Source organism: Myxocyprinus asiaticus, chromosome 31 (genome assembly GCF_019703515.2).
Source record: "Myxocyprinus asiaticus isolate MX2 ecotype Aquarium Trade chromosome 31, UBuf_Myxa_2, whole genome shotgun sequence".
Taxonomy (NCBI): Eukaryota; Metazoa; Chordata; class Actinopteri; order Cypriniformes; family Catostomidae; genus Myxocyprinus; species Myxocyprinus asiaticus.
The window spans coordinates 22,884,375-22,909,212 of NC_059374.1; the positions used below are offsets into that span (position 1 = coordinate 22,884,375).

The 24,838-nt window shown below is 37.3% G+C and overlaps 1 protein-coding gene across 1 annotated transcript; it reads left to right on the forward strand.

The window, feature by feature from the left end:
• The first annotated feature begins 5,130 nt into the window (after nt 1-5,130).
• Nucleotides 5,131-24,038, forward strand: LOC127421779 (serine/threonine-protein phosphatase 2A 65 kDa regulatory subunit A beta isoform). The gene is made up of 15 exons (XM_051664913.1): nt 5,131-5,272; nt 5,760-5,850; nt 6,179-6,279; nt 6,367-6,599; nt 6,707-6,854; nt 9,017-9,172; nt 9,283-9,397; nt 9,493-9,563; nt 11,696-11,830; nt 14,287-14,460; nt 15,160-15,220; nt 19,049-19,203; nt 19,327-19,469; nt 19,579-19,670; nt 22,978-24,038. Exons 1-15 carry the CDS (start codon nt 5,195-5,197, stop codon nt 22,992-22,994), a joined length of 1,770 nt encoding a protein of 589 aa, XP_051520873.1. The 5' UTR covers nt 5,131-5,194; the 3' UTR covers nt 22,995-24,038.
• The last annotated feature ends 800 nt before the right edge of the window (nt 24,039-24,838 follow it).

A 24,838-nucleotide genomic window follows, 5' to 3' on the forward strand; every position in this document is an offset into this window, starting at 1 on the left:
GGTCCTGATCACCCTGTCAGGGTTTATTGTGCGATAACAACTGGCTAACTGTACATTATCCCTTACTTAACAAATGGAACCTTATTGTAAAGTGTTACCAAAAACATTAGGAGATAAACATATAGAAATTGATCAGTTGCGTCATCTGTCATTGACTGAGAATTCTAACTAGATGATCTATCCGTGAACATGGGTGATGCAGGGTCAGATATTAACAGGGGCTAAGGGGCTAATTGCCAAAAGTGACAAAAATGTCCTGGAAATTCTAAATTCTCTGTGTTTTATTTTGTAGCAGATGGTACATTTCTATTCTATTCTATTCTAATTATACATTTTATCACATACAATTTGAGGTCTATGTTAATGAAGTGATTCAATTGTTTTTCAACATAAAAGGACAATGTACTGTATATTTTCATGTGATACCAAAAAATGTGTCCTCATAATGGTAAAAAAAAAAAAAAAACATTGGCCCTAAAAGTTAAATCCTGGGCGCAAATATCACCCATCAATGGAAGAGTGAATTTCTGACACTAGAATAATTGTTGTGTGCCTGACAGTTCATCTTTTACTACATGTGTTTTGAAACTTCCTAATTTTTTTCAGCTGGAATTGACACTGTCTTTTGATTTCAAATCCGATTTTAAATCTGTGCACTGCAGTAGAATGACCAGGCTTTGGTCTACACTGAGGAAGTTCTTTTACGGGTTATACAGAGATAAAATGTAAAAGTACAGAAATTTTTCTTGATTTTTTCCACTATAATAACTCAAAATGATGTTGTGGCAGTAACAAAGTGTCATCCAGTTCACAATCTGACCATGTTATGTCAGGCAAGTCAAGCAACCCCTCACCTACATCTCTCCTCCTTTTCCTGCAGCCCTGAACCATCATTCCCTTCCTTTACTTTTTTTCCTCACCCTGTCTACTTGATCATTAGTGCGCTAGCTATTTTTTGAAGAATGACTCACCAACATCATTCTCATTGTGCATCAACAATTTACACTACTGATCTGTAAGACTGACTTGATTGGTCATCGCCAGCACTCTTCAGTCTAAATTGTAACCTTTACCCATCACACATCTTAAGGCATGAGACATTTATTTTAAGTTGGTGGTCCATTGTTTAGAAGTTGGGCTAACAGTGATGTCTGTGGTTGAGGTACAAGTTTAAATGTATTACCATTTGGACAAACTTTAAATCCAATCAACTGCTGACATGACATCACAAGAATACGTTTATGTGTATGTCAGTTTGGCTTAATTATCGAAAAGCATAGTACTTTTGTGATTTTATGCATCTTATTTCATGTCTTTTATTTCCAATCTCATCAGTAGTACATATTTAGTAAATTTACACATATTTAAAGAAATCTTAGCGGTGAAAATTGTACTGTAAAATTGCAGAAAATTGCACGTCAGGGATTTCCGGTGTATTTCTGGAGCAGTACATTAGGGAATAAGACACCAAAGTGGATTCATTCAAAGACCAAATGTTCTTTTCCAGGTAATGACTACAGTTTATAAGCAACAGTACAAGTACAACATATTATCTGACATGATGAAGTAATTTATGCACGTATAGTTTAGCCAAGACATTAATTTGCCCTCATGTATCCAGAAAGAAGTAAAAATGGAACTCGATTAACACAGAGAAGTCATGTAGGGGAAAGCTAGTATAAATGTAATGCTTAACAAATGTATAATCTGTAATAACTTTTTACAATGCACTCACTATAGCCAAATCAAGTCAGTAGATTTTAAAGTTTCAGTCATTACAGAAATGTATATATATATATATATATAAAATAAAAATAAAAAACATATTTTGTGTTTTTGGGTGTTTTGAGTGAGTTAAATAAAAAGGGTGAGTAAATGATTACAGAACTTTTATTTTTGGGTGAACTATTCAGCACCGTTACAGTTATCAATGTAACATTGTTCTTCATGTACTTCATCAAGTGTAATTGTTATCTTTATGCTAAACATTTTCTGAATAAATGAGCAAAAAAAAAAAAAAATGGTTACTATTATCCTTGCTCCCCCTACTATAGAGGACTATGGTCTTCCCGTATGTGAATCAGGCATGACACATCCTTTCTGGTATTCATGATCAAAAGAAATTCACTTGTTTTCTCTCATCTGTGCACACAGACTTAAGCTTGCATGCACTGCACTACCATGTTTATCTTTAAGATGAGGGCATAGGGGGTGCGGGCTGAATCTGTTTCTTCCCAGTGGTTCATAAAAAGTGTGGAGCACATGAAAAAGCTTATCCTGATGTTAAATAAACATCAAAGTCCAAGGGTGGTCTGCGCACACCCGGAGTGGCCTGGACCTTTGAGGAGAGTGTACAGGAAACATGCTCTAACATTAATAAGCTCAGAGTGGAAAATATGGGGGAGGCATCTGAGGAGAGTGTATACAGTCAATGTGAAGAAGGCTGGTTCAGAGAGAGCCTGATGTGAGAGAGGAATGCTTGACGTCATCCGCAGTGGCCTACAGCTACATGATTATTAACAGCTGACAGCCCCCCTGCATGCTCTTGAGGGTCATATACCGAACAACACAGAATGTAGATTGCCCAGAATTTGGGTAGTTATTATAATTATTATTTATATTATATAACCAGACTGAGATCAAGGTTTTTCAAAATACTAATTTAAAGATTTTAATTTAAAATTCCCAAAACAACCAATATGAACGAATTAATACATCAATAAACGCTCACTGAGCACTTTCTTAGGAACACTATAGGTCTTCTGCTGTTGTAGCCCATCCGCCTCAAGTTTCGATGTGTTGTGCATTCTGAGATGCTATTCTGCTCACTACAGTTGTGCAGAGTGGTTATCTGAGTTACCGTAGCCTTTCTGTCAGCTTGAACCAGTCTGGCCATTCTCTGTTGACCTCTCTCATCAATAAGGCATTTCCATCCGCACAACTGCCGCTCACTGGATGTTTTTGTTTTTTGGCACAATTCTGAGTAAATTCTAGAGACTGTTGTGTGTGAAAATCCCAGGAGATCAGCAGTTACAGAAATACTCAAACCAGCCCGTCTGGCACCAACAATCATGCCACGGTCAAATGTTAGAAAAATGTAACATCAAGAATACCCTAACGTTTTTTTCTACCTCCAGATTAACTTGGTACCATTTAGTAAGGGTGACCGCGCATTTCTGTTACTCACAACCATAAAATATTTTACAGTTGACACTTAAACCATGCTGTAAGATGTAACTTTATAGTTCAGCTATTGAGGCAGACCAATGACAATGGTGTTGATGAGTCTTACTGAATTTATGAAGTGTGTTGATATGCTTCTTTATTTTTTTCTTATATATAGCTACATTATTTGATCTGTAAAAATACTAAATAGCTATATGATTTGGTCTGTAAAGCTGCTTTGAAACGATGTGTATTGTGAAATGCTTTATAAATAAAAATATTTTTATTTGATCTGTAAAGCACTCTGGTCAACATTGGTTGTTTTTAAATGTGTTATAAAAATAAAGTCATTAAGGCATGGTTTTCTATTAAGCTGTTTACTGGAGGCTTAATTTTTAATTTTGTGTAAAGCTGCTTTGAAACAATGTGTATTGTGAAATGCGCTATACAAATAAATATGACTTGAAATAAACATATTTATTTTATTATAAAATATATGTATAGATTTTGTATTGTGTTTTATCGTATATAGACTTGTGTATCAGTAGCTTGAGACCTTAAAGTGTTTATCAAAGAATTTTCTTTCTTTTTCTTTTTCTTTTGTACTTAGCATTCTGGTTTTCCTAATTTTTAGGCAAGTGAATAAAAAAAACTGCAAATAAATATGAAGTATGTGTAGCACAATACCCATGTTACTTACATTTTTTTAGAAACCATATTGTGCTTGTTATGTTAATGGCTATCAAAAAGGCAAAGTTTTTTTTTTTTTTTTTGTTTTGTTAATGTAATGATGGTTCTTGGTATATTTTTCATTCATAAATGTCAAAGCCAGAACCTCTATTCTCAGTCTTTAAAATAAATTTTATTTCTAATTATTTTTCATCCTTAAAAGGTATGAAAGGTAAACAATTCTGCAAATTTATCAAGATTATGAATTTAATTTGTTATAAAAAAAAAAGGACCCCAAATGTTTGATTGTATTTTATTTATTATCTCACTTATATTTTAAATTTAGAGATATATGAAAATTCTGTCATCATTTGCTCACCCTCATGCCATCCCAGATATGTATGACTTTCTTCCTTCTGCAGAACACAAACAAAGATTAAAGGATTTAAAATATTTATCTGTTTCTCACCCATATCTATCATATTTCTTCAGAAGGCATGGATTAAACCACTGGAGTCATATGGATTACTTTTATGCTGCCTTTATGTGCTTTTTGGACATTCAAAGTTCTGGTCACCATTCACTTGCATTGTATGGACCTACAGAGCTGAAATATTCTTCTAAAAATATTTGTTTGTGTTCTGCAGAAGGAAGAAAGTCATACACATCTGGGATGGCATGAGGGTGAGCAAATAATGAGAGAATTTTCATTTTTGGGTGAACTATCCCTTTAAAAAGGATCAACAGGATAAACGTGACTGAAGATATTCACTTAAGCAAAATAGTATAAAGGTACAGTTTTTGTGGGTTCTGGCTCATATTGGGTTGAGAGGTAATGAAGAGGCAGATATTTTAGCAAAAAAAGGCCATAGAGTGAGAGGTAGTTGATATCCAGATTAATTTTAGTAGGTCAGAAATAAAGTCAATAATCAGAAAGTATATTCTGAAATTATGGCAACAGTATTGGGACATTGACACAAAAGGTAGACATTTGTATCTCATACAGTCAGTAGTGGGTAAGGGAAGAGTATCAGGTGGGAGCAGATTTGAGGAGAACATAATTACAAGATTAAGATTGGGGCATACAAGGTTGAACAGTACAATGCATTTAGTAGGCAAGCATCCAACAGGTCTATGTGAGGTATGCGGTGTTAATGAAACCGTTGATGAAGAGTGTCGATGGTCCATTTGGGTGATAGGTGGCGGTAATGCACTTATGTGTTTGCGATCCGCCGTAAAACAAGAAGAAGAAGAACGTGACTGAAGGACTTTTAATTTCTCGTTTATTCTCCCACTTCCGCTAAACGGAAATAGAGCAGCACGAGCAGCTTCTTTACTGTGTTCATCAACCAGGACGAAAATGGCAGGAGCAGAAGGCGACGATTCGCTTTATCCCATCGCTGTTTTAATCGACGAGCTGAGGAATGAAGATGTTCAGGTAAACTTCAGAGTAAGAAAAGCCGTGTTGGATTGCCTGAATTACACGCACAAATGATCAGCTATCTTCATTCGGATACCAGCTAACCAGGGCGCATGCAAGCGATTTATTCACAAAAGAAATCGGTTATTCTCCCCTTTAACCCTTTGTTGTTTTAAAAAGATGCCTAGTTGATTTATATAATTCAACCAGTGCCCAAGTGTCCTACTGGATGTTGTGCGTCCGGTCATTATGATCCAGTATTTGAGCGGCTTGTTATGGATGTGTTTCAAAACCTAGTGAGCTGTCTATCTAGACATCATTTTGGGCGTCATATGTGTGTTTGAACGTAAACATTAGGTTTTGTAACGGTGTTGTGAGTCATTTTGTCATATCAATAAGACCCAGGTGGATTTGACTAATGAAACGCATCAATAAATGTTAATAATGGCAGGTTTTGGATCCTTGCTGTGATTAAAAACATAATTTTGTTCTGGCGCATCCACAGCTGCGGTTGAACAGTATTAAGAAGTTGTCCACCATTGCTTTGGCTCTGGGTGTGGAGAGAACACGAACTGAACTGCTGCCTTTCCTCACCGGTAAGACATAAATTTAACTATCCAACTATTGTTATTTGTTCTGATTTAAATCTGCAAGCTTGTTTTTTTGTTGTTGTTTTGATTCAATCTTCAAGACCGATAAACTGCAGCTCCAAATGGGTCTTCAACTTTCATTTATTAATTTTACTGTTCTTTTGTTCACAAGAAATCTATTAATCTTTATGTCTGTATTATAACTCAATCAAAACATGAAATACACATAGAGAATTTTTGCAAGACATCTATTTAGACTCGTACTGTTTCTTCTTGAACTTGTTAATGTAAATTGTAATTTAGAGTTAACTAACGGGCATATTTTCGTTTGTAGACACCATTTACGATGAGGATGAAGTGCTTCTTGCCTTGGCTGAGCAGCTCGGGAGCTTTACTGTGCTGGTCGGAGGCCCAGAGTTTGTGCATTGCCTCTTGGTACGTATGATAAAAAATTAAATTGACCATGTAAGCCTTGGCCTATCTGGAGTCAAGACATGCCTTTATGCGTTTCATCGTCCTCAGCCTCCTCTGGAGAGTTTGGCCACTGTGGAGGAAACAGTAGTGCGGGACAAAGCCGTGGAGTCTCTGCGTAAGATCTCTCAGGAACATTCACCTGTAGACCTGGAGGTGCATTTCGTGCCACTTGTTAAGCGTTTGGCCAGCGGGGACTGGTTCACCTCCCGAACATCTGCCTGCGGTCTGTTTAGCGTCTGCTACCCTCGTGTGTCCAACACTGTTAAAGCGGAAATCCGCCAGTGAGTTAAACTGATGGTTTGTTTTTGTGACTGTACCTTTCAAAATAATTTTACGTAGAAAAGTGATGTCAAGTTTAATAATATATAATATAGTGGTTGTTTCGCAGGCACTTCCGTACTCTTTGCTCGGACGACACTCCCATGGTGCGACGTGCTGCTGCCTCTAAGCTAGGCGAGTTTGCGAAAGTTTTGGAGCTGGATTATGTTAAGAGTGACATCATTCCTCTTTTTACAGCATTAGCATCTGACGAACAGGTACAGTGTAATTCATATGCACTCCTAAGTATAGGTGTAAATGGAGCACAAAAGTCTGGTTCCAGAAGGTAAAATCCCATTCATTTGCTCCATAGAGAAATTGTTTTTTAATGATAACTTTTAAACCTTTCAAGACAGACCAACCATGAGTTCAGAGGTTGTTAACAACAGTAAACATTGTTTAAAGGGATAGTTCACCAAAAATGAAAATTATTTCATCATTTACTCACCCTCATACCATCCCAGAAGTGTTTGATTTTCTTTCTTCTGCTGAACACAAACGAAGATTTTTAGAAAAATATCTCAGCTCAGTAGGTCCACACAATGTGAATGGTTGCCAGAAATCTGAAGGTCCAAAAAGCACATAAAGGCAGGATAAAATATGATATGATAGGTGTGGGTGAGAAACAGATCAATATTTAAGTCTATTTTACTATAAATCTTAACTTTCACATTCTTTTGTTTTTGTCGATTCACATTTTTCGTGCATATCACCACCTCCTGGGCAGGGAGGAGAATTTATAGTAAAAAATGACTTCTGTATTTATCTATTTCTCACCCACACCTATCATATTACTTCTAAAGATATGAATTTAAGCTCTGGAGTCTTATGGATTACTTTTATGCTGCCTTTATAAGCCTTTTAGACCTAGTTCTGGGTAAGCTGAGCGTAAGGTCTCACTTAAATTGAGATGTAAAGTTCACACTAAGGGCTTAGTAACTACTAGTTAGTTTGTAACTAAATTGGTGCTTAATTTGGTTGCACCACCTGTTCTTAAGGCAAGACTTAACTAGTAGGTCGTAAGCTCTCCGTAATGTAATGCGTAGTCGCATAATATGACGTTTACCCGTATTTATCCAATAAGCAGCCTTCAGATTTGACACAGAAGTGTTAAAAAGTCTTGCATTTTAGTTTGATCTTGTTAAAAACTTGTTTGTTCATGTAACTTGTCAGCTGTAATAATTATCTCCATAGAAATACGACATGTAATAAAACAAGATTTCATGAATGATATATTTAGCTTATGTAAATAATATTCAATAACTGTATCTAAAATGAATAAAGGACAATAAATAAATACTAATACAACAGGCTGGAAAAGTAGACATTTATAAATGTTAATATCTATTTTGTATATGTTGAAACTTGACACTGGGTGGAGTACACAGGAAAGTGCACCGTTAGATCGGTTTCATGGTGAAGAGGTTTGTTTATACATAATGTTTTCTCCCATAAATGTAAACGAGTGAAAATGTCAACATCATCATATATGTCGAAAGGACTGAAGCCTGTCAACCAAAACATGAGCTCATTGATGTCATAAATATCAGTCTGATTTTTTTATTCCAACCGTTACTCGGTCGGGGGCTTCCGTAAATATTTAGTTTGTACGTAAGGTTACATTCTACCTAAATTTAATGGTGCAACGCTCAGATATTTAGTAGCACATAAATTGTGACTTAGTTCCCATTTACGCCACAACTAGGCTAAGTTGTAACTTACGTATAGCTGGAGCAACCAGCCCCTGGTACCCATTCACTTGCATTGTATGGACCTACAGAGCTGAGATGTTCTTCTAAAAATCTTCGTTTGTGTTCAGCAGAAGAAAGTAAGTCATACACATCTGGGATGGTATGAGGGTGAGAAAATGATGAGAGAATTTTCATTTTCGAGTGAACTATCCCTTCAATGGCCAAATTCCCAGTACAGAACTACACTACCCATAAACCTGAAGAGAGATTCACCAATCAGAGATGGTATCTCAAACTACTAATATACTTGTATATATTGGAATATTTTCAGTAGAATATACTTTTATATATTAAACTTTTAATCAAAGATTGTACATTTTATATTGTTCCATGGTTTTTAATTTGATTGTCATTCGTAATTCTTGATGGGATTTTAGTTCATTCCCTCAGAAAAGATGTTAAGTACACAGTACATATTAAGTCTTGTACCTTTTGTAATTTTTTTTTTTTTAAATGCTTTTTTGCTTCAAATCAAATTTTTTTAATGTTGTGATTCGCCTTGAAGCTGGTTGGCTTGGTTCATGGCTTAGCTTTGTTTTAAACCCTATTAAGAAAATGAATGGGAAAATAATTCCCTGTGCTCTAAGGCTGTTTATCGGAGCTATATACATTTTTACCTTGCTCTACAGGACTCTGTGCGGCTCCTGGCAGTAGAGGCTGGTGTTAGCATTGCCACCCTGCTGCCCCAGGAAGAATTGGAGTCTCTAGTCATGCCCACTCTCCGTCAGGCCGCAGAGGACAAATCTTGGAGGGTGCGCTACATGGTGGCAGACAAGTTTTCAGAAGTGGGTACTTACGAAACTCAAGCGCATCCTTGAGATTAACATTGGGCCAGTGTCCAGGTTTTCTCCACAACAGTGTGTGCACTAACCCTTGTTTTTCTGTTTATATAAAGTTGCAAAAAGCAGTTGGCCCAGAGATCACCAAGAACGATCTTGTCCCGGCATTCCAGAATTTGTTGAAAGACTGTGAGGCAGAGGTCCGGGCTGCTGCAGCCAACAAGGTGAAAGGTATGGTTTCCCTCTGCCTATGTCCAAAGCCTGATGTCTCTATGAAAACAGTCTCACAATAACAACATTATCTGATGCCCTGTTTATCTCCCCAGTGTTCTGCGAAAATTTGCCTGAAGACAGCAGGGAGACCATCATTATGACTCATATTCTGCCATGCGTCAAGGTACACATTGTAATCTTGCCTGCTTGTGTCTGAACAGTTATGCTACATGGTGGAAGCCAAGTTCTCAAGAGGGGGTACTTAGAAAACTAGAGTTTCTTTTTTTATTTTTTCTATTATGTGAGATCATATTTGGGGCTGGGCAGATGTCCAGGTTGTCTCTGCAAGAGTTCTTGCAGTGGGTCTGGTTGTTATTTTGTTATTTTCGAAGTGTTTACCTAAGCCTTTAACAAGTGATACCATTTTTGGTGTGCAAAATTATTATTGTAGATGTTTCATACGTATTTACGGTAGCATATAAGATTTAATAAAATTATGCCCCCATCAATAGTTGCACAAAGTTTAATAATTTGTTTATGACTTCATCAATAGGTTAGTTAACTAAATTCCGTGATTGGGCTGTTGATCCTATCAGGAGATCATGGGCAGCAGGGGTCACTGTTGTTATAGCTGTTGTACCAGTTAGAGCCCTTGTCAACTTTGTATAAGGGTTTACTAAATCATCAGGCTGGGATTAGGTTGTTATTTTTATTTTTTTATATCCTGGTTTGTAATACTGAGCTGTGCAGAAAGTCCATTATCCCATTCCTATCTAACTTTTTGTTAGATAGCAGTTATCAAGACTTATTAGTGGACAGCCTGAGCTCTTCACATTAGCCATGGGAAGTTTGATTCATTTTGTTTAGTCATTCGTTTGGACATCACTTAAGAGTTCTCAGAAGTCCTGGAATGGCATTTTACTACTACTGTTTGGTTTAATAATATATTTGCAGTTAAATACTCCCTTTTATTATGGTTTTCAATAAGACTATGTAAATTATAATGTGTATTATATAAATTACAAAGGTTGTGGTGTTCATGGCTCATGTCACCCACCTCACAGTTTTACTTCAAAAAGTTCTCCATTAAACTTAGATATTTACCATATTAAAATACTGTAGTAACTGAAGTTATTGCAACTTCAGTAAAACTGGTAACTTGTATTACCAAAGTCCCTTTCAAGGCAAGTCAGTCCACTCAGTGGCCATCTTGAGAATGCTCCCGGGCAGCTATTTTCTATGAATACAAGCAGCATGAAAGTACAGCTCCTCTCTACTTGAATGGGGGAAAAACAGAAATCTCCAAAACAGTTGGTCAAGATAACAATCAAATAACATATTATATATACTTGTCTGGCTGGTCCAGCTAATGTGCATGTGTGTTCATGAGTTAAGAGACAGGAGATGTCTCTACCTAAAAGGTGATTGGCTCTTTTACCTGTAAGGCAGGACTTCCCTTTCTACATCCGCCGTATTGGGCATTCCAATTTCTCCCATTCATTTTAAGACAAGTGCTTTGTCTCGGGCTAAATAGTCTCTGGTATTAGCCACCACTTTCATTGAAAAATATTAGATAAATGAGAGATTCTGAAAGCAACTTGCACTGTTTGAAGATCCTATAATTGATAATTTTACAGTAGTAACAATAACTGCATAACTCATATTTTGGTAAAAACTATTGTTAACATGGTAAAGGGTAGTGATTTACAACCGATCAATTTGACCAAATCATTACAAAGAATTGGTTCAAAAGCATGATTTTTTTCACAAATCTGGGATCACTGCTTGAAATAAGGTGCAAATATAGACTGGTCCCCAACTTTCCTCACCATTTTTAGTGAATGGCTCATATAAATCCCAGTACCATTTCAGAACAGGCCTGTTTTTACAGACTGGACAACAAGGGAAAAAAAAGAACGTTGGAAGAGGCTTTTGTGTGTCTGCTTGAGCTTTACAAATCGCTCTTTGCCTGTGTGGCCTGAGAGTCTTATGACCTGATGTTTGATATCTGTTAATAAGCTAATGTAAGCAGATAATTCCTCACTTATACAAACCGCTTGCTGCTTACTTAGTCAGCAGATATGATCGACAGTTAGCCTGTACACAAGCTGTTTGCCGAAACATGAGATCATCGATTATTACAGGCTTTCAGACTCTCTTGGAAAATGTACAAGCAAATAAATGTCCAGGTTTCAAGGCACCGCAATGCCTTCCTTCTTCAAAGACTCCAGTAATCACCTTGTCTCTTATTAGAGCTACTTGTAGAAGAATAGCTCGATTTAAAAGCCCTCAAACCTCCTTTTCTTCCCATTAAAGGAGCTTGTGTCTGACACAAACCAGCATGTGAAGTCTGCCCTGGCATCTGTCATCATGGGTCTCTCCACCATTTTGGGAAAGGACAACACTGTGGAACATCTGTTGCCTCTTTTCCTGGCCCAACTGAAGGACGAGGTAACCTACCTGGCGATCGGCCCAATCTCTAATCTGTCTCTCTCTTCTGTGGTCCCAGCTCCTTATAGGACTATACTTTAGTGCAGAGACACAGATGTTTTTGTTACAGGTTTGTTGGGTCACCTTGACCCCATTTACACCTGGTATTAAAATCCATCTCAGGGCTAAAAACAGGCATAATCAGGGTTCAAAACGTTTTGTGATCCGATCTCTCAAACCACAAGCAGACAGTCAGTACATTCGGTAGGCAGAAATGCATCTGACCACATCACATTTGTAGTTTAAATGGCAAATCTGTCCTGATGTGTCTCAGACAACAGTGAAGGGCCGCCTATTCGCCTGTCAATCACTGTGGTAAAACAAGGCTTTTAAACTGCTGGTTGCATGCAGATTTTAGTATAAATTATAAATAGCCTGCCATTTGAAAAATTTGGAAAATCCCAGACACCCCATACACATGCACAAGACTTTAAGAAACTTCAGTATGCCTGAAATCAACATCCAATATTCAATAAATACAGGTATTTCCCTAAGGCTGTTGGAAATGCATTGATTTTGCTACTTTTTCGACCCTTTCCTTTAAATACGAGCACAAGTGGTCACAGGATATGCTTCTACCGGATATAAACAGCAATATGTCTCAGTTGACAACCTGTGATCGGATCACCCGAGATGAATGTTTATACCAGGTGTAAACTGAGCCCTTGTGCCAGCACCAAAATTATTTTCTACTCTTAAAATCTCTGTTTCTTTAATTGGGATCCTGTCCATGACCACTCTGTTTGACATATTAGCTTTCAGATCTTGGTAATAAACTCTTACTCTTTTCTTAAATGAAGTTGAACTTTAGCCTCTGCTTTTAGCTAAACTGTGTGCCAAAACCGAATCTTGTCCAGATGCTTGCATCCTGTGTTTGTGTTCCCTTATGTTTTATTGGTCTCCTCTCAGAGGTCAAACACACAATCAGAAAATGTTAAGAGCTGGATTCTGTGAATTCAGTCCTGAAGTGTATTTCCATTGGCTGCTTATCCACTCGGTTCTGTTTGACTAACAAACTTGTTGTCTGAATTTTAGTCAGTCACCAAAGTGCACTTGCTCAAGCAAGTCATCAAATATTTGGTAACACATATAAATGTTCTTTAACAAAGTCACATGAGGCAAGCCGCCTCCTGGGGCCTTTTAAGGAAAAATAATAAATAAAAAAATACTGTATATAAAAGATGGAGACTTATCTTTACACTGAAAAGTTGACATGTGATTTTTATTCTTATATTTTCATTCTTATATTCATAAAATTATGAGGACTTGAAAGGACCAAACAAACTCTACGTAAGCACGTGAACGCAAACGCATCTTGCTATGCAAGCTCGATTTCACGCGTTGTTGCATTGTGAAATGTCGCAGCGCAATTCATACCCCAACACAAGTACGCGCTGTATTATCTGCATTGCTGCAAGGGGCGCTACAGTCAACATAAAATCAAATTTGACCCGATTTACTTAATACATTTTACTGGTCTTTATTTGTGCGTATTATTCCATAGTACAAAAATATTTGTCACAATCTTTCAGCCAAATGTAAATGGATGTTTCCAATTTGTTCCGCTACTGAAACAACGTTCCTTTTCGGCTGCCATCACCAAGCCCTCTTATTTTTTTAACCCCTCCCTGCTCATACCTTTTAGAGCTCCTTGTCTCATACATGGAAAACACCATCATGAGCATTGTGCCTATGTTTGTAGCAGATGACAACGAGCAAAGCGCCAGTTCACTTTGTAGTGCGAGGCACATACAGCCTACATATTTATTTAATTAAATAGCAGCTTTTTGCTGTTTAATAATCACATTGGGTTCAGTAGCGACCTGCTTTTCCAGAGGTGAGAAGCTACCTTCAAAACACACAGAAAGGGCTTCACTCCAAAAGAAAAGCTCAATTTAAATGGAAGAAAGTACTACAGAAATATACAACTACTATATAGTTATGTAATATTCACTGTAATATTACTACTACTACTATTATTATTATTAAGTAAATAATTGTATTATATTTAAGCTACATCACACATCTGTGATGCTCTTATGCAGCACTTTATTTGACAAAAATATCTCCAATGTTGGATTGGATTTGAGGTTTTGTATAAAAGCACTTTATTTGATAAAAAAAAAAAAGTATTATGTTGAAAATTAATTGTTCTATTTTAATTTGATTACATTTTTAACTAATTCCTTTATTTAGACACCATTTTGATGAAAAATTAGAAAAACTGTTGATATGGTTTTCAGAAAAAAATAAAATAAAAAATGGGTATCGGATCAGATGGTACCAAAAAGGAAGTATCTGTACTCGTTCTAAAAAAAATTGGCATCGGACATCCCTAACATTTAAGCAATTAAAGTTTAAAAACTAAAGAGTGTGCAATTAATTTATTTATATCGATTTTTCTCAAATTTCCACAGTGTCCTGAGGTTCGATTGAACATCATCTCTAATTTGGACTGTGTGAATGAGGTGATCGGGATCCGGCAGCTCTCTCAGTCCCTGCTGCCGGCTATAGTGGAACTAGCTGAGGATGCCAAATGGAGAGTTCGACTAGCCATCATTGAGTACATGCCCTTGCTGGCAGGCCAACTGGTAAGTCTGTTCCCCACTCTTACGTCTGCGTAGAGATTGATTATTTAGATTTGAAATAAAGGCTAGTTACCTTATTGTAAAGTGTTGCCAAATAGTTTATCAAAAAATTAAAGTTCTGTCATTTACTTACCCTCATATCATGTCTTTTCCATACAATGAATATGAATGGTTACTAGGGCTGCCGAGCTCCAAATGACCAAAAGTACCATAAAAGTGGTCCATAGGACTTGTGTGCTGTATTTCAAGAATTTTGAAGCCATACAGTAGCTTTAAGTGAGAAATAGACTGATATTTAAACCAATTTTCACCAAAAATCTTCCCTGCCATCCATAATAGCTCTCATATCTTATTCTCAGTTCAATTCGAACATGGCATTTCAAGACCTGTCGTGCCAGTTTTTGAGATTTTCAGTGAATAATAACTTAAAATTCAGTCTTTTTCTTGCAAAAAGCTATCATATGTTTTCAGATGGACTACTTCTATGGTACTACGTTTTGTATTTTTGGAGCATGACAGCCCACATCCTCATTAATTTGTGTTTTAAAAACAAAAAGCAGCTTAGTCTAACTTTTCTGGAAGAAAGTAAGTCATACAGGTTTCCAAAACATGAGTGAGTAAATGATGACAGAACTTTCATTTATGGCTTAGCAATTCCTTTAAACTGTACAGAATGTAACTATGTCTCAACTTTGTTCCCAGGGAGTGGAGTTCTTTGATGAGAAGTTGAATTCCTTGTGTATGGCATGGCTCATTGATCACGGTATGTCATGTAAATCCTCCTGTTTTCTATGCGAGAGGATTCTTTTGAGTATTTGAGGAAAAAAAGAAAGATATTGTTGAGTTATTGACAGCAGCCAACCAAAGCAGTTTAAGTTCTGGCAGATGAATTGCTAACACTGAAGAGGGCACAGCCAAGAAGTACAGCAGTTGTTTCCACCTGCCCTCTTTTTCCCATTCCTACTTTGACTTTAAAAGTGTGTTTTCCCCACAAGGAGTGTGTCATTTAGCCCAGCTGGTAGAGCATGATGTTCTAAGCATGGAGAGCCAAGGTCATGGGTTTGATTCCCAGGGAATGCTCATTACAATAAAATGTATACCTCAAATCCACTGTCAGGCACTTTTGGATAAAAGCATCTGCCAGGTGTGTATATGTGAACGGAGAGAAACAGACATGCATCTCAGCAGGTCCTTCTCTGCTCTCTTCACCAATTACAAGAGTCCGATAAGATTGTAGCACTCCCTCCTTCTCTGTCTCTGTACATTTCTCTGTCCGGTCTGACCACAGGAAAAAACACTTGCTTTTGACTTTGTTCAATATATAGGCAGTTACTACTGCATTGGTTTAGTCTATGTACTCCTGGATCAGCTCTGACACTGAATTCTCATATATATATAGGTTATTTGCCATACATTTGCACCAGCGGTGGGCAGTATGACCAAAATGTTGGCCTCAGTCACCATTCACTTTAATTGTATGAAAAAAAAAATGGATTGAAACTTCCTATACCTAATCATTCAGCCTTGCATCGTGTTTTGTGTTTCATGGATGAAAGGAAGTCATGGGTTTGGAACAATATGAGGGTGAGTAAATGATGATGACAGAATTAACATTTTGGGGTGAATTATCCCTTTAAATTGTCAATCTCAAAAGAAGTCAGTCTCATTAGATTATTTTCTATTATTTGGAACTTGATGGACACAAACCAAAAGGTAAGATTATTCATAACAAATGAATAATTCTGACATCAATATAAAAAAAGAGACTCAAAACAGTAATACATTATAGTTCTGATTAGATCTTGCAGACCTGTGACTGCAATATCTGTTGAGTTCGATATTGTTGCAGTAAATTGAGATGTTAAATATTGCCTACACTGGACACAAGCAATGCAACACATCAAAGCTAAATGACTCCCATAATAATGAACGCAGCTGTCTACACTGGAAGCAGTCGTGTGCAACACAGTTTGCAGAGTATGCTTTAGTTTTATGTTTTTTTTCTTTCTTTTTTTTTATCCCCTTTTCTCCCCAATTTGGCATGCCTACTTACTAGGTGATCGTGGTGACGCGGTTCCTCACCTCAATCCGAGTGGCGAAGGACAAGTCTCAGTTGCCTCCATTTCTGAGACTGTCAATCCGTTTTATCACGTGGTTCGCTGTGCATGACACCGCGGAGACTCGCAGCATGTGGATGCTGTTCTCCGCGATCCACACAGTTTACCGTGCGGCCCCATTGAGAGCGAGAACCACTCATCACGACCACGAGGAGGTTACCCCATGTGACTCTACCCTCCCTGGCATCCGGGCCAATTTGTTTGCTTAGGCGACCTGGCTGGAGTCACTCAGCACACCCTGGATTCGAACTCGCGACTCCAGGGGTGGTAGTCAGCATCAGTACTTGACCAATTTGATCAAAATCATGGTGCGGATAAACCGCATTATAAAGGGTATGCAAGAATCTCAATTGACAGATTTCTAACACCGCATGTTATATAACTGCATACTTCCCAGCCCTAATTTTCACAGTACTAAATGCATAGCACAGCTTTTTACACAGGTGGGCTGGTTAACGAAATAAGAATTGATCACTGTGGATGAACCACAGATTTCACACCGGGTTGCCAGTTATTTTCGTATCAACCTATTTCCAGTTTCATTCAGATGCCACTCTGCCCCTGCTCTTGAATAGATCAGGCTTTTGAACTGCATGCTGATCTTACTTTGATTTGCATGTCAATGGTAATGAATGTTCCAGATTGGTGGGTCTCTTAGTAAAGCTTTAATTTAATGGATGTCAGAACGGTTATGATCTCACTCTAAACCATGAGCTGATTAGACCCAGCTGTTGAGGTGTTTTGCATGGTGATTTTCACCGAGGAGCACATTCTCTCACACACATGCATAGACATACAATTACACTGTGACAATTGTGGACAAAGGGCCAGATGGGTTACATCACTGGAATGTTCTTGTATATCCTGTGCTGCTAGGCCAGCGCTCTCCTCTTACATAAGCGCTCACAGTCAGGGCGGCGCTATGCTCTGCACTCTGAAGTGAACTTGTCTTTTTTGACAAATACACACAGGCACAGTGCATGGCACAAAGCGTAATAGAATATTTGAAGGAAGGACGTTAAATACACGTGACCTGCCACCTCCATTTTTCTGAGCATGAGCACCGGGCCAATTGTGGTTCGAATAACATGTATAAATCCAGGAGGAAGCCAAGTTACAATCGCATTATCTAGGTCTGTTACTCAGACTTTGCAAAAATCAGACTGGTGCATTTTAATAAAAAAAATAAATTAAAAAAAAAAGGTTATAGGACATAAGAGAAAAAAAAAGACAGACTGAAATCAAACTCAAAGTGGATTTATATGTACTGTGTAAGACGTACAGATTGTCAAAATGGACTGTCAGTTTGTGTGTTTATTATAATCTATTTAAAGCTTGACCTACTTAATGGAAGTGCATATCACAGTTTGTCTGATGTCAAGTATATTTATTATTTCTTTGAAAAATAAATGTGGGGAGATTTGTCCTGAATTTTAAACTCTAAATAGGATTGTCTCGGACCAATTCAGAGCCATTTGATAAAGGGGTTATTTCATGCCATCTATGGTTAAGCAGATTGGTAATGCACATTTTCACAGGATGTTTGTAGATATCTGCTCATCTCAGAATGGAGTTTAAATGGCTTAGATTGTGATCTCTTTGAGTTATTGCAAAGTCAGGTGGAATGTAATCAGCTGGAGTTACGTGGAACACTAAAACAAGGTTGGTAAACAGCACAAAATCCATGTCCGTTTCTCATGCCAGCAATCTGTTTGATCCCATGAGCCAGGGAAAGCTAAAACCAGGCAGAATAAATATCAAGTACGACACTGGCGTTTATTCACCTTTGAGAAAAAAAAAGCACGTGAAATGGTGGACCTCTTATTTGATACCGGCGGTGGTGTGGTGTGGTGTGGTGTATTGCAGTGGTCCTCAACCTTTTTGACTCGGAGGGCCCCCATTGTCGAAGACCATTTTCAAAGGGCCAGAATCTTGGAGTGTCAATAGTTTAAAATGCTGTGAACACTGTTTTATTTGTTCTCCAAAGGAGAACTGTCTGCGTTGTTCAATTCTTTTTTTAAAAACCATGTTTAATAGCAGAATTCCTCATGAAGACCTCCACTACATGTGATCCTGAAGAAAAAGATCCACCAATCGGCAAATCACTGCAAAAAAATTGCACAGAAAGAGCTCTGCAGTTAGCAACCGCCCACTCCCGTGAAGCACTGCGAATGATGTAATCTAGTCGGTTCCCCTACACTCTCAAATTACTTATATATTGTGCATAAAAATATAATGATTCTACATTTATAATCGGCAACTTCACTGAGTGTGCTGAAAGTGGCTTTGGATAAAGTGTGCGAAATGACTACTTGCTCGTGATAATGAAGAATGTTTGCCTTCAGGTATAGTGGACTGTAAATCTGGTAATCTGGAGTGACATATTTGTGGTTAAAAAAAAAAACCATCTAAGCATTGCCATGTTACTGTTGATAGAAGTAGAGGTAACAAAAGCATCTTTGCGTAACTTGCAGTGTATGCCATCCGAGAGGCTGCCACCTGTAACCTGATGAAGCTGGTTGAGAAGTTTGGAGCAGAGTGGGCCCAGAACACCATTGTGCCCAAAGTGCTTGGCATGGCCAACGATCCCAACTACCTTCACAGGATGACCACTCTTTTCTGCATCAATGTGAGTCTGGAAACATTGAAACTGTGGTTGGTGTTTGCTCTTTTACAACAAAGTGTTCTAATAAAAACTAATTTAGCAGTTTTCACACCCAGTTGAATTTATCTATTCAATATGTGCTTTCAGGCTCTGTCTGAAGCATGCGGAGAGGAGATCACCACCAAGCACATGTTGCCTGTAGTCCTCAAGATGGCCAATGACCAGGTGGCCAATGTCCGCTTCAACGTGGCCAAAAGCTTACAGAAAATTGGACCAGTCCTGGAAAACAGGTATGTTCTTTTTTTTTTTTGTCAGTCTAAACAATGGCTACCATACTTTCTTGTTTGATAGTTGAAGTGTTACTAAAAGCAGACATGCCAACAACGATGTGTCCTACAGTGCTTTACACGCAGAGGTCAAACCAGCACTGGAGAAACTAGCCACAGACCAAGATATGGATGTGAAATACTTTGCTCAGGAGGCTATAAGTGGTATGTATCCCTGTATCCCTTGAACTTACAAGCATATTTACCTATTTCCACTTATTCACCATGAATCTGGTGATTGGATTGCGTATGCACATTCCATTTACACCTTGCCAGATAAATGTGTCTCCGCAAAACCAATATAAATCTGTTCTACTATTCCTGCGCTATATGCAAGTTCACTTCCGCGATGAAGCTAGTCACTAATGGAAGCAGCTAAAATTGCTTTGGTTGCATAGCAAAAGGTGTCAGCTGTTTTTGGCCGCATTTTTTGTCGTCTTTGGGCTCCCAAACTTCTGTATGGTGACATACTGTAGTTCTGTGAGTTGTAAAGTTTACGTATGTGGCCTGAACAACCAGATATATTTATACTTGTCTGAGTTGCGTCTCAAACTTCGGAATGATCTAATTGGTTTTCATCTCAAATATGTCTTGGAAGGCGTTTACATTTGGTCTTTTCAAGGGCTGTCAATTTAACGTGTTAATTTAATGCGATTTAACTATATGAAAAATAACTCATTAAAAGCAACTAGAAATATTGATTTTTCCGATGCAGCATGATCTTAGTTGGAACGTTCTCGATATCGATTTTTAAATCCCAAGATCGATCTTTCACTTTGTGGCAAACCTCTATAATGCAAGTAAATCTCATATGCGACCAAAGTTTGCGCTGTACAGCTAAAAATTTTGACGATTAGCCACTGGCTGGTTAATGTTAAGATTTCACTCACCAGTGATTAAATAGTATAGTGGAGACGTTATTAGCACAGAGGTCTTTTCTCTGCGTGTTGAGAGTAAAATTTAGTTCTGTGTGTCCACGGATCCATGTGTAATTTTAAAAATGTCCCTTAATTCCCTTTGTGTATTTACAGTCAGTTGTTGATTAAAAAAAAATGTAATTCTAATCACACAAGGATGCGCTACAGTAATTGATGGAATAGACTGAATTTGAAACATTTTCAAAAGCTAAAATGTAACCAATTTGATAAACTAATTAGAAAATATAATTTGTAAAATGTTTTTTCAAATTATACCTATAAGGTTGCCTAGAACAATAGTTCTCAACCTTTTTTAATCCAAGGCCCCCCATTGTCACAGAAAATATTTGAAGGCCCCCCCATGTAGGCTATTAGATATTTATATTACAAGATATATCTATTATAAGATATTTCCTTAATTTTTGATTCCAGAAATGTCTAGAACTGTATATTCTTCATAAAAAGCAAGCTGTTGAAGGGAGTTATTAAATTTGTAGCATTTTCAGTAAGTTTTATTATAATAATTAAATATTATAATAATCTGTCATATTTTAAATAATTTTAAGAGATCTTGAGGCCCCCTTGGAAGTGTGCTGAGGTCCCCTAGTGGGTCCCGAACCCCTGGTTTAGAACCATTGGCCTAGAAGTTTCCTTTATAATTATGAGCATTAGCTGAGAGTGAATTTTTTATATGTAATCAAAATGGATATTGTAACAGAAATGTACCCAGATGAATTGATATCGAATCGAATTTAATCGAGATTGGAATTAATTAGAATTGAGAGATTGTAAATCGAATCAAATTGGGAAATCTGTATCAATACCTAGCTCTAAATGTATGTAAATTCCATAAGCAATTTACCATGTTTTTGCAAATCTGTGGCAATAGAGGGCAGTCAGCGCAACTCTCCTCATCAAACAAATGAGAGCAGGCAGCACAGCCTCCCACAGATGACGTGGTCTTGCGCTCAAAGACAGCTGGACCAAGTACTACAGAATGCAATGTTCATGTTTTTCAAAGTTTCAAACTATGTTTACACCGCATCCTGAAAGTACAGTGCTTATGGCCATATACACTGAAAACTTGTGCTACAAAAGTGTCCGTCTGACACATGAATACATGGACCAACAACCAAAAATGGTCCAGCCAGAAATGGACCAGTAATAGGCTTATATTCAATAAGACAGAAATAAACAATATTTTGACTTTGAGACCCTTTTTGTGTTGTCTAAATGCTTGTCTGCTGCCACAATATATGTATATGATAATTTATTTGAAATGTCTGATTTATAATTATTTTATAATATTATAATTATAACATTATATTTTATGCAATATGTAAGGGATAATCCACGGCTAGGTGTGCGTTAAATTATTTTAAATGCACGATGTGGAGGCGAAGAACCACCCGACGCAAAGCGGAGGTCTGCAAAGTGCATTTAAAATAGTTTAACGCAAACCTAGCCATTGATTATCCCGCTTATAACATAGTCACTTGCCAGAATTGATTAGTTACAGCTGTCATAGATTTTTTTTACTGTGCAAATGTGACTGGAAAATCTAAAAATAACGGATAATTTTAAGGGTCGTTAGATCTACAGTTCTGCCTATTGAGACACAGAGAAAAAGTAGTGCAACCACACACTTGGACAAAAATGTAAATTTAAATGCACAATCCGAAATAATAATTTCCACAGAACGTAGAGGGGTTATTATACTTAGAACGTAGAGGGGTTATTATACTTTTTATCCATTGTAATTTTCACATGAATGTGGAAAAAACTGTTACAAACGTGGCAGTGACAGTAAAAGTAGCACTTACTGTATGATAAGGGGAAAACCATTGAAAACACTCTGGAATCTGCAGATTTTGACCTGAGACATCGATATGGTATCCATCAAGGCTGCACAGTTGACTGAATTAAGAATGAAATCGCAATTTGTCCTTGAACGGTAGCGCTTCACCGCAAATGTAAACAAACAACACTTCTCCTTCAGCATTTGAGTCAGAGATTTGTGAGCGCGGGGGGCCTCTTGGCTTTAGGCGACACTTCAGCACATAACATACACAACACATACAGTTTAAATTGTCTTGCATCGCCTTGCTGAAAGACGCATTTAATAGGTCCTGATTTCTTTCTTTCACCCTCCGTACAAAACAAGCTGAATTCCATAACATTAGCTATGCTGTTGAAAGTGGTTAGGAAATGTTTTATGTTGCTATGGTTACAAACAGCACATTAATATCAAACGGTGATTAAAACTGACCAGAACTACCTGTGCATTCAGCAGTTTTAACCGCATGTATTCCAGCCAATCAGAATCGAGTAGTCGAACACACCATGGTATAAATTAATATATCATTATATATTATACTTGAAGGACTTTCTAAGTAAATGTTTGTTATAAATTTGATTAATCTGCACATCATGTAAAAAATTCTCTTCATGATCGAACAGCCATCTGATCCATAGAAATGCATGAAATTAATACAGCGTGAATCATCTCAGAACATTTTAATTCTCTTCAATGCTGTTTGTTTTTCTCTCCTCAGTACTTGCCTTGGCCTGATAGACTTGCTCTCCACACCATTTGAAAACTGACAACACAAAACTTGTTGCATTCTATTTATTGTTCATTTTGAATGGTTAAGTATCATCAGTGTATTATTGTGTACTCAAAGATATTGAATGATCAAAGGACGGACTTGTGTCTAGTAGTACTACTCATGTTGTATGTAAATCTGCCTCAAACACGCTTTTGCCACAACTCAGCTCTGCATCCTCGTACAGTTTGCGCACAGCTCTTCAGACGCTCAAAGATCACCCCCGCGAGCCATTCAAGTGCAGTTGTATCGTAATCGGTACATGCCTACTTCAGCATGCCATTGCTTTTCTTAGACTAGAGCTCATCCTGCCAGTAGCAGATGGAGCAAAATGCCTGTTCAGTTGCTTTAGTATATTTGCAAGTGCACAGCACATTGTTTACATGTATTCACACTCCAGGGAAAATTTCTCATGTGCTCACATGATTTTAACCGCAGAGTCCTCTGTACGCAGGGCAAGTAGTCTTCTAAGCACATGGTTAGATTGCAGTCTCTCTTGAAATATTAATAAAGTCACACTTTGTTACTTTGAGCATTTTTCAATATGGGACTCTATGATTGAATCGTATCTTAAACATCTCACACTTAATTCACAGTTTCGCCTGCATTTTTGCAGGATCAGTTGAAGCCCCTCTTTACACTTTCTCGAAGATCTTGTTTGAACTTCTGTGCCAATAATGTCTAGTTATAACTCAATTGTCATTTTGTAAGTTTTCAAACATTTCTTGTAGTGAACATGTATCTTTTAAAAAATGGAAGGATTGTTGTACCCTTCTGTTAAAAGCATGGTTGTCATTAAATGATTTAGCCTGCCAGAGGTATGCTCTCTCTTGTAGAAGGTGATAAATTGAATTCAGCAATATTCATTACTACAAGCAACATGCACCTACTGCATTCTGAGGACACTCCTTTGTTCATGCTCAGTATCATGAGGATGTTTTTTTTTTTTTTTTTTACTCCATTGGGTCATTACTGTACTTTTGGGATTTAATAAAGCCATTTGAACAATGTGTCTTGCTGTTGTCCTTTTTTAAACTCTCTCGCTGACTAACCATTGCATAATTGTCAGTGGAACAGTGTGTGCGTCACACCTGTAAGATATCGTCTCTAAGAGTTTGTCATTCTATATGAATTTTAAAGATTAATGTGGAATCAGGTTTTTGGTCTCCTGATAAACCGTTTCTTCAGTTACCTAGCTAATGATCTTGTCGAGGGTGTTGGATTGCATATTTATGTCACCAAGTTTGGCAGGAACTTGAGGTGCTGCAGTCTGGCATTTCTCCTGTAGAATTGAATGTCTTTTTAACAAGCATCAATTCAATGGCTGTAATGACACTTAGACTGCATTTTAGAGTACACCTAGTTAGAACAAATTTCAGCAGCTCGCTTGATTAGAGACTTACTATAAGAAAGCAGTGCTCAACCATAAGGATTTTATTCTGCTGGCCGAGTTGGGTCAGTTGTTCAGATTTTTTGATTTTACAGTTCAATTTAACACACACACAAAAAAAGACTTTAATTGTTTAATTCATGCAACTGCTTTTTTTTTGTTGTTGTTTTTAAATAGAACAAATAATGTATTGCAATAATAGCTGTAACATTTTCTAACTAACTTCTAAGACTATGGAAGTCTTGGTTCACCCAAGACAATGGTTCCAAAAAAACCTCATTTAAGTCAGCCAGCTAAATATTGTAACCTTTATCAATGGAATTCCTTAAACATTGTTCAAAACATCACAGATAACCAAATGTTTTAATTGTTTAAAACATAAAAATGCATATGCGTCATTGACATATAAGGTTTCAAAGG